General features: G+C 35.8%; 2 protein-coding genes across 2 annotated transcripts; one reads left to right on the top strand and one right to left on the bottom strand.

The window, feature by feature from the left end:
* Positions 1–959: 959 nt before the first annotated feature.
* Positions 960–6,434, bottom strand: LOC110442861 (5' exonuclease Apollo-like). Its single transcript, XM_021486700.1, is given in 3 exon segments — positions 960–3,839; positions 4,138–4,284; positions 6,349–6,434. A coding segment is annotated over 1 exon segment (2,166 nt). The 5' UTR covers positions 3,824–3,839; positions 4,138–4,284; positions 6,349–6,434; the 3' UTR covers positions 960–1,657.
* Positions 6,435–6,523: 89 nt separating this feature from the next.
* Positions 6,524–14,538, top strand: LOC110442860 (28S ribosomal protein S33, mitochondrial-like). The gene is made up of 3 exons (XM_021486699.1): positions 6,524–6,688; positions 12,942–13,151; positions 13,890–14,538. The coding sequence occupies exons 2-3, from the start codon at positions 12,946–12,948 to the stop codon at positions 13,990–13,992; spliced, it is 309 nt and encodes a 102-aa protein (XP_021342374.1). The 5' UTR covers positions 6,524–6,688; positions 12,942–12,945; the 3' UTR covers positions 13,993–14,538.
* The last annotated feature ends 859 nt before the right edge of the window (positions 14,539–15,397 follow it).

Here is a 15,397-nt window from a genome sequence, read left to right as displayed (position 1 = left end):
GTCAAAACATGCAATGTATTTATTTTTGATATATTTAAATAAATACTAAATACTAAATACTAAATATTTCTCCAGAAATGGTAATTTTATATCAAATATTCACATTTAATAAACTGCAATGTTTACCATTTTGAAAGATCTGGATCTAGATATGAGTTTTGGGACTAATAGAAGACACACCCAAATCCTTCCAATTTTCTATAAAACTATATATGTATGTAATTTTCCGATTTTTCTCATTCAGACCCCCCCCCTCCAAACAAAGATCAATCTCTAGATCTACCACTGTCTTAAAGGTGGGGTCAACATTTGGCCCCCACTTTGATTTCCTATATTCTTTTGCCATATGTAGATACATAAAAATGATCAATAACTGCATAAATGATTATTCATAATTGTTACTGATAACCGTAGTGGACCTCCTTGCATAACACCAGGTTGAGTGACGGGGGTACCGGTATCCTAACAAAATGACCGATAAATATCACAGGCAAATGTTAATTTGGAAATGAATTATGATAGTAGTATATGACAAATTTACTGGTTTTCCTTTTTTTGGAAATTCCTGATGTTGAAAGATATTATTGGTAGCCAACTTTTTAACAAGTAAGAAAAATAGACTAGTTTTAGAACTATATGAATTAACGTATCAAAAATGGAAAATTTCTCATTAGGAATGAAATTTCACACATTTTTCTGCTTAATTCTTAAATAAAAAGAACAATTCTTTCTTGAAATAGTGTTATATTCGGTATCAAAATAACAGTTGAAATACGTACGTTGCACACGATGATGATATAAATTTATAGACATTAATCCATTTAAATGCTCTAGGAGGAATTGTATTACTGCACCTTTAACAGCCACACAGGTGTAAGTCAAGGAGGTCTCATTTATCATCAAATGAATTCTGAAACTAACTGTTCCTGATTTAAGCTTCCTATACCCATACCTTTTTGGATTTATCTTGTTTTGAAATTCCAAGTGGGGGGCCGACGCTAATGTTAAATCTCCATAGGCGTTGACCCTACCTTTTAAAATCTAATCAATGAGAATGAAGAAAAAACACAAAAACATCAATTTTTTTGGCACATTATATTATTAATACCTTGGTGTTCCTGCTTTGATACCTCATTAGACCACTGTAGCTATTTTAAGTGCGCATACTGAGCCCTAAAAAAGTCACTTTCATCTTTCACCTATATTATAAATTATACAATGTATGTTTGCTATAGCAGATTCTGAAGTGCCGACAGATGGAAGTTTTACTGGTTATGGCTCAGATATAGAGAAGAGTGTTAGAAAAAAGGATAAAATTTGCTACTATAAAACAATCATTTGTATCCTTATCGGGGTATTCAAGTTTATACTTAAGCATTTAGCTACCTTTTTTAAAACAAATATTACCTTCTTTAAACAATGATGAAAAAGGCTCTGCATCTTTCAAACTGACAGCAGTGCACATGCTAAAGTAACTAAACATGCAGAGACCACCTATGTTAGGGACCATGTACTTTACAGTTCCAAATGCAGTTATTTTATATTAACTGAACTAAGATTGTATTCAATAGGAGACTACATGTTTGACGTTATCCTAACCTATACCTACCTTAACCAACCCTAACTAACAGTTTATATCAGAAGGTGCATCTAATATTCACTTTCCTTGATCCAAAGGCATCACACTCAACACACTTCTGTTGTTCTCTCTTGAGGTAGAGGATTGTCTTCGAAAAAATGTTTTTCTCCCAAACGCCAACGGCTTCACAGAGAGCTTGAATTCAGGTTTATGTTCAAATTCAGATCCCTGTTTAGAGGGTTTTACAACATGTTGTTTAGGTTTACAAGAATAAACTTGATCACATTTTGCGTCTTGAATATATCCTTTCACCTGTGTGACATGGCTTTCAGTGGATATACATGAGAGACCAGCTTTAGGAGAATGCAGACAATGAGAATCAATTTTGTCAGATAAATTAAAATAAGCTCTAACGGAAAGGTCATGATCACCTTCACAAGAAGAACCTGATTCTTGGTGATTTGTTTTTAAGGTCTTATTATCTTGTATCTCTTGACTGTCTTGTTCTTTTGTCACAAAGTCTTCAGAATCGTCAACATAGCTATAATCCATTGTGGAGTTATCTCCCCTCTGCTGTGACTGTGATTAATGTGTACTATCACTGCTAGTGTCATCAAGAATGATCACATCCTCAATATCAGCATCCTGTTTCACTTCCAGGATAAAAGTTTTGCTTGAAGTGTCATTTGCTACTTCCTGTGAATTTGAAGATGTTATGCTACACTCATTCCTAGGCTTCTCTGCTGATTGTGTCTTTGATATAAAGCAGTTTCTAGAACTTGTCTTGGAAAAGTATGGTCTATTCAGTTGATGATGCGGATTCCCTTCTTTCTTCCACACATCATTCACAGACAGCCATTTGTCGAGTAGCGTTTCCTTCACTTGTGGTCTGTAGCTTTTTTGTTCCATCTTATGTGATAGCGGTGATTGGCTATTAATGTTACTGTCCAATGTTTCTGAATTTTTTTTCTTTTTTCGTTTGTTTGAATTACTACTATTACTACGAATATTTGTCACTGTATGAGAAATTTTCGTAGACAATTGATGATCTTCTATTCTTTCACATTCTTCATTATTATCATTTCCGGAGAACACCACACCTCTTTCTAAGGATGTTGAAGATTTCTTGTGCCTAAATTTCCAAGGTTTTGTAAGTCTACCACCTCCTCCATTACCATGGCTACTAGACCCATTATGCATCAATTTTTGCACAGATTCTGGAATGTCAGACATTTTATCAAGATTATCACTTTTATTCAAAAGATGTGAAAAACATTTCATGTTAGCCCTGTCAGAAATGTCAACGCCAAATGGTCCCCTTGCTTTTGCCCCAACAACAGGAATTATTTTACGTGGTTTCACCTCAGACACAAAATTATATAGTTCCTGATATGAGCTATGATCTGAATATTGCACAATAAACACATTTGACATGTTTCCAAAACTGTTAAAGTCCATCCCCTGATAAAGAGCTGTTGGAAGGATGGCTATGGTCGGAGTGACCTTGTTCCACAATGCCATATTCCTTTTAGAAATCGTGTGAAATCTCACCACTCGTATTCTGCAGCTCTCATCGTCTGTAACAAACACGTTAGGCAGATTCAGAAGATTGACCCGTTGCATCATCGTAGCTGGAATTGAGATCCATTCCTTACATCTCAAAGCTGTTTTAGCCAACATGTCTTCTTTCCCAAGATTACGCATTCCAATAACCACAGAATGATGAGGATGAGAGTTTATCACGGACACGATTTCATCCAGAGCAGAATCTCGAGATGGAAAAGCACATTGCGGAGAACAGTATGTATTGTCAAGATACAACAGGTCAATGTCATTAAACAGCATTTTGTTTGATTCGTCGATCAGTTCATCACAAAAACGAAAATCCCCTGTATGTAATATACGGCCGAAATAGCCTTCAAACAAGAACATGACAGAGCCAGGACAATGATTGGCATCAATTACTGTTACCGACATTTTCTCACAATTGACGCTGTCAAGGTCAAGGATATGTGAAGTACCGACTTCTAAAGGTTGTATCAGAGATTCATTGATTCCATATAAATGAGTCAGGAGCTCTCCTGTCATTGGTGAACAATGAATTACATGTCTCCATGAGGATGAAAGGCCAACAGTATGGTCACCATGGAGATGGGTAAGAAAAAACAATTTTGCAGTTGGGCATTCTCTGATCTTCCAAAAGTCCACTGCAATCGGGGTCCCTGGAATAACTGTGCCGTTCATTGTCTTCACTGGTTTACTATAAAAATTAAGCAAAATGTTTTCATGAGTTTGATCAAAAATACATGTACTGTGAAAATGGCAGGTATAGAAAGTGGGATGTCATCTAATTACGTGAATAAAAGAAAAACCAATATTGAGTAAAAAGTCAGGGAGAGAACTCCATTCAAACCTTTCACTGATACTAGACAGCAGCTAACTGAAGGAATTAACAGAAAGTCTGGCTAAACCTACAGATAATAAGCTAAGTAAAACTGGTAATTTGGAGATATGTCCAAATATCCAAGGTACATGTATAGTGTATACAAGAAACTTACCCTTAGACTTTGTTGATCAGGTATCACTACCATGCAGAAACAGTGTTTTTCTGGTGAAAGAGAAGCTGGCCAATTTCATAGCAACAGACCATGACAGCAAAGGTTTCTGTGGAAGGAACTCAATCCATTTTCCCAGGACCTTTAAACCTTAAAGACAACATTATTTACGTGACAGCGAGAAACAAGAGAACCATAAATTTAAACAGTACATACACAAATTGTATTAAGGCTGCCAACACCACTGGTGGTAGCTTGATTGATAGTCTACTTTCATGGGGTAGTGATGGTAGTTGAAGATGTATGTATATGATTATGTGCTAGTAAGTGAAAAATAAACACTACATGCTATATATGGTGTGAAGAAATAAAGTTTTACAACAATAGTTCCGCGAAGCGGTACATGATACGCCCGTCAGATGTCAAATGAGCAGTTCGCCACAAAAGGCCATAAGTGCATAAAGTTATTGCGCAGAAATTGTGTTCCGACAATTTTACAAAAGGCTGTAAGTCCGTAAAATATCGCTGCAGTTTGAAATGAATCTATTCAAAATTACTGAAGTTATTGAGCGGAAACTGTTTCGTCAATCCTATAAAGGGCCATAACTCCCTTAATAACAGGTGGATAAAGGTTATTGAACTTGTGCAATTAAGCTTTCATAGAAATGAACCTTCCTATGAAGTTTGAAATAAATCCATTCAAAATTACTGAAGCTATTGAGCGGAAACTGTTTCATCAATTCTACAAAGGGCCATAACTGCATAAATGACCGACAAATATTTTTGGTTATCAAACTTGTCCGAGCTTTCATGGCAATAAACCTCCCTACTAAGTTTGAAACTATTCCATTCAAAATTACTGAAGTTATTGAGCGGAAACTGTTTTGGCAATTCTACAAAGGGCCATAACTCTCTAAATAACTGGCAAATAAATTTTGGTTATCGCAAGCTTTCATAGCAATGATGAACCTTCCTACCAAGTTGGAAATGAATCTATTCAAAATAACTCAAGTTATTGAGCGGAAACTGTTTCGTCAATTCTACAAAGGGCCATAACTCCGTAAATAACTGACAAATAATTTTGGTTATCAAACTTGGGCGAGCTTTCATAGCAATGATGAACCTTCCTACCATGTTTGAAATGAATCCAGTCAAAATTACTCAAGTTATTGAGTGGAAACTAATGTGTGCCCCCCCCCCACCCACGTGAAAAAATAATAAGTCCTGTCATTCGGTGGGCATATACGAATGGAAATATTTGATGAAGTGTTTTTCCTATCGTCAAGAAAAGATTCTGTAGTTCTGACCTTGAACATATGACATTGTTTTTAATTGGTTTCAGAATTAATAAATGTGTAATTTAAATTAGGTTTTCATGAAATTTGGTTGAAAACTTCAATCAGGAATAAAGCTAATAAGGCTACAATGTATTGATACAAGTCACGCCAGATAACCTGAGTGAGAACTTTTAGTAAATGGTGTTACAGGTAAAATCTCTCTTGCATTGCATGCTTTTTTCCAACCTCAGTCAGGCTTGTTGGCTTTAATTTTGTGCTCAGTTATGATTTATTCAGTGGAAACATATAAATATGCCATCATTCTGGAGATTTGTCACATTTTCTAACATTTTTCTCGATATTAAATAGTGAATACAATTATTTGTACATGTATTTTTTTCATTAATTTCATTATTTATTGCAATTTTTTGCGCCACTCAAATTCTGCAATCAAAAGTTACTTTTCAGACAAAATTTACAACATTTCGACAAATAACTTCTGCAAGGTAATTATTGACATTGTTCTTGACATTGGTATACGAAGCAACCTTCCATACTTTATATTCATTTTGAGGAAACTTATGAGCCCATTATATATATATATAATTACAAACTATATACGCTGACATGACGCTGTATGAAATATCTTAAAAACGAAAGTACAGATAAAGTGCATTCAACCATGGCGTAAAAAACTCCCGAACCCCAGACAATCTCGGAAGGTTGAAATTCTCAAACTGTTAAATTAAACGTTTAAATACACAATGGGCGACTCAATCATTTCCGGCGTCTGTCGTGGCTAACGTTAGTGGTTTTCATTTAGATTTGTATTTTACATTGCGATCATTGTCGACTGATGATCATGACTTCATGTATTATTATTAAGGCTACTCAACTATAACGAAAAGGGAAATGCGATCTTCCTGTTAATTTATACCTTGCAATCAGCATTCAAAGAGTTGTCAAATCTGACTCCAAATCTTGAACAAAAAGGCTTCATGGGGCTGGAGGTTTTCCGGTTTTCACTCTCACTTCCTAATAACATTGTCACTGTAACGAAAATGTTTTAACGAAAGCATGCATATATGTCTTGTCCAAGCTTTTGTTTAACATGGATTTTTTTCCAAGGAGATCTCGGAACACACGGGTACGAAACCACGATCATTTGCAGCTACCTTAAAAGTTACAATGATGTAAATATGGCATTAATGTTTAACCAGCTTGAACAGTAAAACAAACACAGCGAATGGTTACAAGACAAAACTAAAGTTTAGTCGGTAAGTATCGAACTGCTACTAATGTCGTCTACAGTACGTATATCCAATTAATGATATCCGCGCGTTACCGGTTTTGACGGACTTCTCGCACTCTGTAACTGTCAAACGACACCAATTTTCTGCTATGTAGCTTAACTAGCTCAGGTTCGTGTTTCCTTGCGACATAAATGATAATAAAAATTATGTTCTTCTTACTTATATATTTAACATAATTGTACAGCAGCAGTCTCTGACTCTGCCTTTTGGAGCTGGACAGCTCCGGTCGTTTCGTCCAAAATCAAGTTGTTTTAGCCCTTATATAAATATTTTTTAAAGAAATAAATATCAGTTTAAATGTTGTTAATGATTAAGTTGTTGTTAATGATAAGTTACTGTTTTCCTGTTTGATGAGCTACGTGTTATCGGAAAAAACTTCAGGACAAGGTGTATGCTGTCTATATATCTATATCTATATGTTATATTTACTCCACAGAGAGCAAAATGGCTTTAATGTGGAGGGGGTTAAGTACGCATGCGATACCTAGCTTCATTTAATCCCAGTTGGTATGGATTGATGCTTTAAATGCCTCTATTCCATGCGCCCCGACTATGATGTCGTCGAGGTGGTTCCAATCTGTGGCTGTTAATTTGCATAAAGAATGAGTTTCTGTATTATTCCGTGTTACTGTTAGGTATTATCACTGCTCTGTTATTGTTCCTGATTGAATTTGGAATTGGTATTTATGTCTCTTAGTCATGGAATTTACTCTGCCGTGTATTCCTTTTTTCACGCTTCACAAGTTTCGAGATGTTTATGGTCGTCTTGAATTGTTTTGTGGTCCTTGTTTGAGATTTTTTCTCGATAGAGTATACGTATAGGCAGTACGTCATTTGCAAAAAGTCTAACTGTTGATTTCACAGAATCTGGCAAGTCATTTATGTAGCAAAGGAAGAGTAGGGGTCTTAGAACTGTTCATCCCTCTATGGCTACCCGCATCTTCCTGCGAGTTAGGAAGGTTTTTAGCCATGCATTGATGCAGAGGTCCTCTGATCCCTTATGACTCCATGGCCAGCTTGTGGAGTAGTCTGTCATGGGGAACTGTGTCAAAAGCCTTGGAGAAGTCAAGTATTGCCATGTCTGTCCATTTGTTTGCCCCGGTCAAAAGATCTCAGTAGTTCATCAATGGTGGTAATGAGTTGTGTTTCACGGGAGTATCCTGATCGGAAGCCATGGTTCAGAGATGTAAGTACCCTATGGAAGCAGCTAGAGTACAGTATAAATGGCTTGACCCTAAAAATAAAGGGCATGTCTCGGATAAACATGGATAGCGGATTTATCCTGCACAACACACCTACATATATATTTATAAACTACATTTTGAATACGTTTTTTTTTAAAGAATGAATATTTTTTCAAAAAGTGATTTCCCCAGATTTGGGACTTGTGAAAACCATGGTAACCTAATCAAAAACCACCAAAAAATGCAAAAAGACATGATTTTAACCCAAAATTTAACCCACGCAAGAAGTATTTTTTTTCTTTAAACCTGTCTTAAATTAAACATCACCTACTTGGTCACAGATACTCACGTTTTAGCACAGGTCGTCAGATTAGATTTTTCACAATATTTACACATGTGCTGAGTACAAAAATAGACTACATGAAAAAGCTAGTTTTTGTTGTGTAGACACAGATTCGTAAATGGCCAAAAATGTAGTCTCAAGCCAAAATCGATTTTTTCTTTCTTTTAAAATGTGAAGCCAACATAGTCCAATTCATCATGTATATGCCAATGTTAGAGCTGATTTTTTTTTTAACTTTTGATACATGTATTATTACAGGGGTTATTCATTGTACAAAAATATCACCCATGGCCACCGTACGCTACTGTACATTGCTACCATAAACATCACTTTCTTTTCCCCAGAATTTAAATAAAATCCTTTTAAATGTCTGGAAAATGACACGATGAACAAAAAGATGTATCCGTTTCCTTTCTCACTTTAAAAGTGACCGAGTACTATGAATACTCCTGACAGGTGAATTTTTACCAATTCTGCTCTCAAACTACCAATAAAGGGAGGTAAACTGAAAAATTAAAACTTGACTAGGTTCGTAGATTTTATGAATAAAATTTCTTTTTGGGTGAAATATGATGCTTTGAGATCATGTGCATGTGAAAAAACAAAACAGTACAGTGATACTATGATGTTTCTGTCTTGTTTGATGATGTCATAGTAACTGTGATGTCATCATATATATGACATCATCAATGGGCATCTATGACATCATCAAGGCTCACTGATATCAAAATGAGTACTAGGAAACTCATCACAACAACAAACTAGTAACAGCCACACTTCCTGTAACCGATGAACAGCACCAAAATGTCAGATATTCTGAAACATCAGACAAGTGCTACAATAGCAACCGTTATTTACTTTCCTCGCCTAGAATTGACAGAGATCCTCAGAAATTGTTCATTTAACATATTTTGCTAGAAAGAAAGATTTTCTTCAGCTGTAATTATGGAAATAAAATTTATTGACATTACTGACTTTGCTTATTTAATCTGTATACTGAATCAAGTGGAAAAAAACCATCTAAAATAGTGTAATTAGAATGAAAACAGATATTTTACCCATTTTCAACAAATACAACTTTATGTACTAGTAACCATGGATACCGGGTGCGGAACTGAGTGAAACAGACTGAAATCTAGTCTGAATGCATAAGGAGATAGCCTGTAAACTATTTGATGTTTGCAGGTATCAACTTTACCAATTACACAATTGATACATATGTGATGAATTGTGAAGTGCCTGTGTACAGGGCGAGTTACCCCCCTTTATACATCCACAGGTAATAGGCTATTGACCTATATATTGACCTATACATGTAACTTTTAAAACGTTTTTGAGTAGTTTTAAGCAATAAGTGATGCTGAATCAAGCATAAAAAAGCTTTTTTTCAGAAAAAATCATTGTCTGTGTATAAGGTAGCAGAGTACAGTAGAAATGGATTGACCCTAAAAATAAAGGGCATGTCTCGGATAAACATGGATAGCGGATTCATCCTGCACAACACACCTACATATATATATATATTTATAAACTATATTTTGAAAACGTTTCTTTTAGAAGAATGAATATTTTTTCAAAAAGTGATTTCCCCAGATTTGGGACTTGTGAAAACCATGGTTACCACATCAAAAACCGCCAAAAAATGCAAAAAGACGTGATTTTAACCCAAAATTTAACCCACGCAAGTTGTTTTTTTCTTTAAACCTGTCTTAAATTAAATATCACCTACTCTGTCACAGATACTCACGTTTTAGCAAAGGTCGTCAGATTAGTTTTTTCACAATATTTACACATGTGCTGAGTACATGAAAAGCTAGCTTTTGTTGTGTAGATACAGATTCGTAAATGGCCAAAAATGTAGTCTCAAGCCAAAATCGATTTTTTCTTTCTTTTAAAATGTGAAGCCAACATAGTCCAATTCATCATGTATATGCCTATTTTAGAGCTGATATTTTTAAACTTTTGATACATGTAATATTACAGGGGTTGTTCATTGTACAAATGTAATAGGACGAGGAAAAGTGATAAAGATAGTGCCGGCGCCAGGGCTCGAACCCGCGACCCTTGGCTCTCCAGTCTACCGCTGAGCTAAAGGGAAATTCCCTACAGCTGACGCTTGTAAGGCAACCTAATTAATCCACATCTTTTACACTATTCCCCCTTTTTTTTCAAATATCAACCCAGGTTCTTTGACTCCCCGCCAAGGGTCTCCTACCTTGAACGGGGAGGGACAACGGCACCAGTTTGTAATAGGACGAGGAATAGTGATAAAGATAGTGCCGTCGCTGGGGCTTGAACCCGTGACCCTTGGCCCTCCAGCCTGATGCTCTACCGCTGAGCTAAAGGGAAATTCCCTACAGCTGACGCTTGTAAGGCAACCTAATTAATCCACATCTTTTACACTATTCCCCCTTTTTTTTCAAATATCAACCCAGGTTCTTTGACTCCCCGCCAAGGGTCTCCTACCTTGAACGGGGAGGGTCAACGGCACCAGTTTGTAATAGGACGAGGAATAGTGATAAAGATAGTGCCGTCGCTGGGGCTCGAACCCGTGACCCTTGGCTCTCCAGCCTGATGCTCTACCGCTGAGCTAAAGGGAAATTCCCTACAGCTGACACTTGTAAGGCAACCTAATTAATCCACATCTTTTACACTATTCCCCCTTTTTTTTCAAATATCAACCCAGGTTCTTTGACTCCCCGCCAAGGGTCTCCTACCTTGAACGGGGAGGGTCAACGGCACCAGTTTGTAATAGGACGAGGAAAAGTGATTAAGATAGTGTCGGGGCTCGAACCCACGACCCTTGGCTCTCCAGCCCGATGCTCTACCGCTGAGCTTAAGGGAAATTCCCTACAGCTAACGCTTGTAAGGCAACCTAATTAATCCACATCTTTACACAAACATGGCCACCGTACGCTACTGTTCACTGCTACCTATGTCAGTCCAGATGATCTGAATATAGGTTTGCATATTATGTGTTCTAGAATTTTACATGGTACTGATGTTAGTGATACCGGACGATAATTTTCTGCTGAGTGTTTGTCTCCCTTTTTGAAAAGATGCAGGAAATGTTTGTACTTAGCCAGTCTACTGGTAGCTCACCGGTTGTTATTGTGGTCTTGAAGATTTGTTTCAGAATTGGTGCTATATGGTCTGCACACTTTTTAAGAACACAATTTGGAATGTTATCTGGCCCCGACGCTTTGGAAGGATTTAGGTTTCGTAGGAGCTTTGCTACTCCTTCTTGCTTAATATTTAGATAAGGAATCGAATGGTTTAAGTTTATACACGTTTTCTGCGTGATTTTGTTGTTACTACCGTTGAAGGCAGATGAGAATTGGTTCAGTAAAATTTGTGTCTTTTTTTACTGTCACTGACAAGTGTGCTCTGTGATTTTGGTGCTGCCGCCCCTATGTGATCCTGTTTCCTTGATTTTACATATTTTCAGAATGGTTTAGAGTTCTGATCTAGTCCCTCTTGTATAACATTGGTTACATAAACGTTTTCCGCTTTCCTTATTTCACATTTGCAGTCTTTTTGATAGTGCCGGTAGTTATTCCAATTTCCCGTCTTTTTGGCTTGATTATAAAGGTTTTATTTTTTCTTCAGCATTTTCCTTATCCTTTTGATGAACCAGTTCTAGTTGGTATATTTGAATTTAGTGAGTCTAGTAGATTTTTTTTGAATTTCTGCCAGCATTCCTCTGCTACTTTTTTTGTTTTCAACCATGTTATTAATGGTAGGGCTAAGACTGTCAATTTCCTTTTTTATTTCCACCCAATTTGCTCTTCTCCACATGTAAGATTTCCTTTTTGGTGTTTTCTGGTAGAATGGTTTGGTGTCCATGTCAGTAACTACAATGTCGTGGTCCGAGATGCCTGGTATATTATTCGATGTTTTGATTAGGCTTGGGTTTATAATGAATACTTGGTCAAGTAGGCTCTTTTTTCTTGTAGGTTCTTCATGGATTTGCATGAGGCCTGCTAGTATAGTTGTATTAATTAGTCGACATTGGATTTCTTTTTCATTTGCTTCATGTCGTATCGTTAGGTTTTGCCAGTTTATGCCAGGGCAATTGAAATCACCTGTAAGTATGATGTTATTTGCAGAAGGGTTTTGTGTTGCCAATTTCAATGATTTGTCTACTTCAGCTATAGTTTTGGTATCCCTGTGTTGCATGTGGAAAGCGCCAATGATGAGGTCTTTTGCATCTTTAAAACCTCATCATTGGTCTGTGTGGAGATCTGGTCGACCATGTACAAATCTAACGGGCTAAGAAAATGCAGAAATGAAAGCCTCATGTGACAAACAAAAATGACTTCCCACGAATGAAAACTATTTGTTTGGTGCATGCATATGCTTACAGTTGTTGGATGAATTTGAAGCTTCATATTTGCTTACTTCATTTATTCCAGATTTTGTATTTATAACGACTAATTCTTTATCCCTGATGAGACCAGAAATGACCATTAACACCCTTCTAGTCCTTTCACATGGTGTTGCAGTGTGTTATTTAAATGGGCAAAGAGGTTTATTTTTTTTTCTAAGATCAAGCTTAACTAAAGAAGACCAGAGGGAGAAGGTCAGGTATATGGTGAGGCCCTTGCTGACCTGTCTGTATTCTAGTTGGTATTTTTAAAATCAATTGTGACTGATAGTAACCAATACTGTGCTTTTAATTTTTTTCCAGGAAAATGTCTCAGTACTCACTGCGAATGGGAAGGCTTGCTGCTAGAATATTTGGTGATGTCGCCAGACCAACAAACACCAAGTCACGAAGAGTGGAAAGAATGTTTAAAGAAAAACCCTTTTATTTGCGTCCAGAGGTTGTCGACTACTATCCTAATTATAAAGTCATCAACAGGCTAGATGTCAAGCTTGGAACTTTAGGGATGTTCAGGTATGAATGGTTTTTCTGCTGTTCACTATATCTTTTATAGATATTAACAAAACAAAGTATGTGTGGGCTCTTGTTCACTATATACTATAAATTTTACCTTAATAATTAATAATAATAATATACAACATTTATATAGCGCTCTATATAATTTGTAAAATTACTCTAAAGCGCTTTATAACCTATGGGTAATAGTATTAGTTATAATTGTGAAATATAAACAAAGGCTTACAATCACTTTTATACATCTAAGCAAGCAGATAATCATCGCAATGTGCACATAAATGAACAAATAAAGGGTGGTATTTACATGGCGTCTTTGTAATTAATAAAAGAAAGTATATATGGGTATACATTTCAATAATCTCTAGAAACTAGCAATACTACATGTGTACGTAATATTACCTTTGCAAGCATATACCGTACAGCTTGATCATGACTTGATGGGTGTATTCTGGCCGCCAGTCACAGATCAGAGCATGTCCTTTTTCAGGGCTCGCATTATTGATCACCAAGTTGCGAGATTGCAACACTTTTTCAGATTTGGCGACAAAATATTCATGGCCTAGGGTGACAACTTCATTCCCATCATTACTTGAACACTTTTTTATTCTTTTTTAATTTGCATTGTTTTTACACCATGGATTTTGTGTACTATTGATCTATAAGGTGATTTAATGTGTACCACTACAGTAGCCGAGATTTATAAAAATAGACTTTTTATTTTTCTTCCTTTTCCAGGGACACCCATTTAGGTGTCATCAATGAGATTCAGCGATTGAATGTCATTCGTGGCAAGGTCAAGCCAGAAAAGGGTAAAGGCAGACGGGCTACTCGCAGATAACCAGATGTTGGATGAACAGACTTTTGGCGAACAAGCAAATAGTATACGTTGTGAAATGGAAAATTCCCAACATTTTGAAATGACATCATGCATTTAAAATTAGACTGTGATTTTTATTTTATTTTGAAATTCAAGTACTGAATTTCTGGTACAAATTACATTTGTCAGTTATGTTTTGAGTAGCTAACACTCTTTTTAACTATAACCTTGCTTTTTGTAATAATACTAAGTATCAATTGACTCTATACCAGCAATCTACTACAATGTTTTAGTGATTACTCAATAACTGATGTCTACCACAATATCACAGATGTCAACAAGTATCCATCATTGCTACATAAGCATAATTTAGATCTTTGAAATGTTTCAGACATGTAGACAAAATATTCCATCAAATTTTGTGTAGTTTACACACATGTATTTGTAACTGCCATTCATGACCTGTACATTACAACTATCATTCAAATTAACCTGAATGTAACTGCATGATCTTTGTGTGTGCGTGTAAAATTAAATGAGTTAATGAATAAAAGAATGCCAAATTTTGAAGACATATTATCTGATTTGTATTTCTTAGATCTGAACCTATAAAGTTTACGTTTCTTTAGACAAGTTCAGCAACAGCATGATCAGGTTTACCATAATGTGATGGAACGACATAGCACATGTAGTGGGCTCCATCGATCAATGTCAATATCTTTTGACTACATATAACTGATCTGAATTCTTCTTCAATATCATCAAAGGGAGATAATAATATAGTGTCAGCTTTTACATGATTTCAGGACAAGCCAATACAAAGGCAATTTGAAACCTCTTTTGGATATGTCAGTCAATGTTTCACTTAGAGAAAAAAAACACTTAAAAAAAAGGATGATGTTTTAATTTTGTTTTATTCAACCATGTACATATATTTCAATTTATAATACAATGTATCAAGGTACATCATTATATACATATATACAACACCTGCAATTTAGTTCATACAATATTGGAATGAAAACTTTCTTTTTCAAAATATCACTAAAAAAAGTTTTTGTTTTTTTTTCATTTAAGCTAGTAAGAATCTATAACTGCAGTTTGTGGCCTGATAAAAAAAATTGTCAAAAACCAACAGTAAGATCATTTGGCTTCAATGATATCACAGATTTAAAAATGTTAATTTACAATCTAATAAGTCAAACACAAAGTGTCCATATCAACAGCTAGAAGACACGAGTCGGGTTAACCCAGCTAACGCTATTATCTGGCTATCTTACTATCAGGGAAATTGCTCGAAGAGAACTGTTGTCCTCTGGTTTTATTAAGTTGTCTGAGACAACACTTTTCAAGAACTTCCCAAGCACTACAGAATAAGTTTTGTCTGTTTCCAGAACAGCTTTAAAAAAAACTGTATATCAAAGTA

Source organism: Mizuhopecten yessoensis, unplaced genomic scaffold (genome assembly GCF_002113885.1).
Source record: "Mizuhopecten yessoensis strain PY_sf001 unplaced genomic scaffold, ASM211388v2 scaffold716305, whole genome shotgun sequence".
NCBI lineage: Eukaryota > Metazoa > Mollusca > Bivalvia > Pectinida > Pectinidae > Mizuhopecten > Mizuhopecten yessoensis.
This window is presented reverse-complemented; position numbering and strand designations above follow the sequence as displayed.

Coding starts and splice junctions, on each gene's coding strand:
- LOC110442860 (XM_021486699.1), top strand. CDS start 12,946: ATGTCTCAGTACTCACTGCGAATGGGAAGGCTTGCTGCTAGAATATTT. Junction 13,152..13,889: donor GGAACTTTAGGGATGTTCAG/GTATGAATGGTT, acceptor TTCCTTTTCCAG/GGACACCCATTTAGGTGTCA.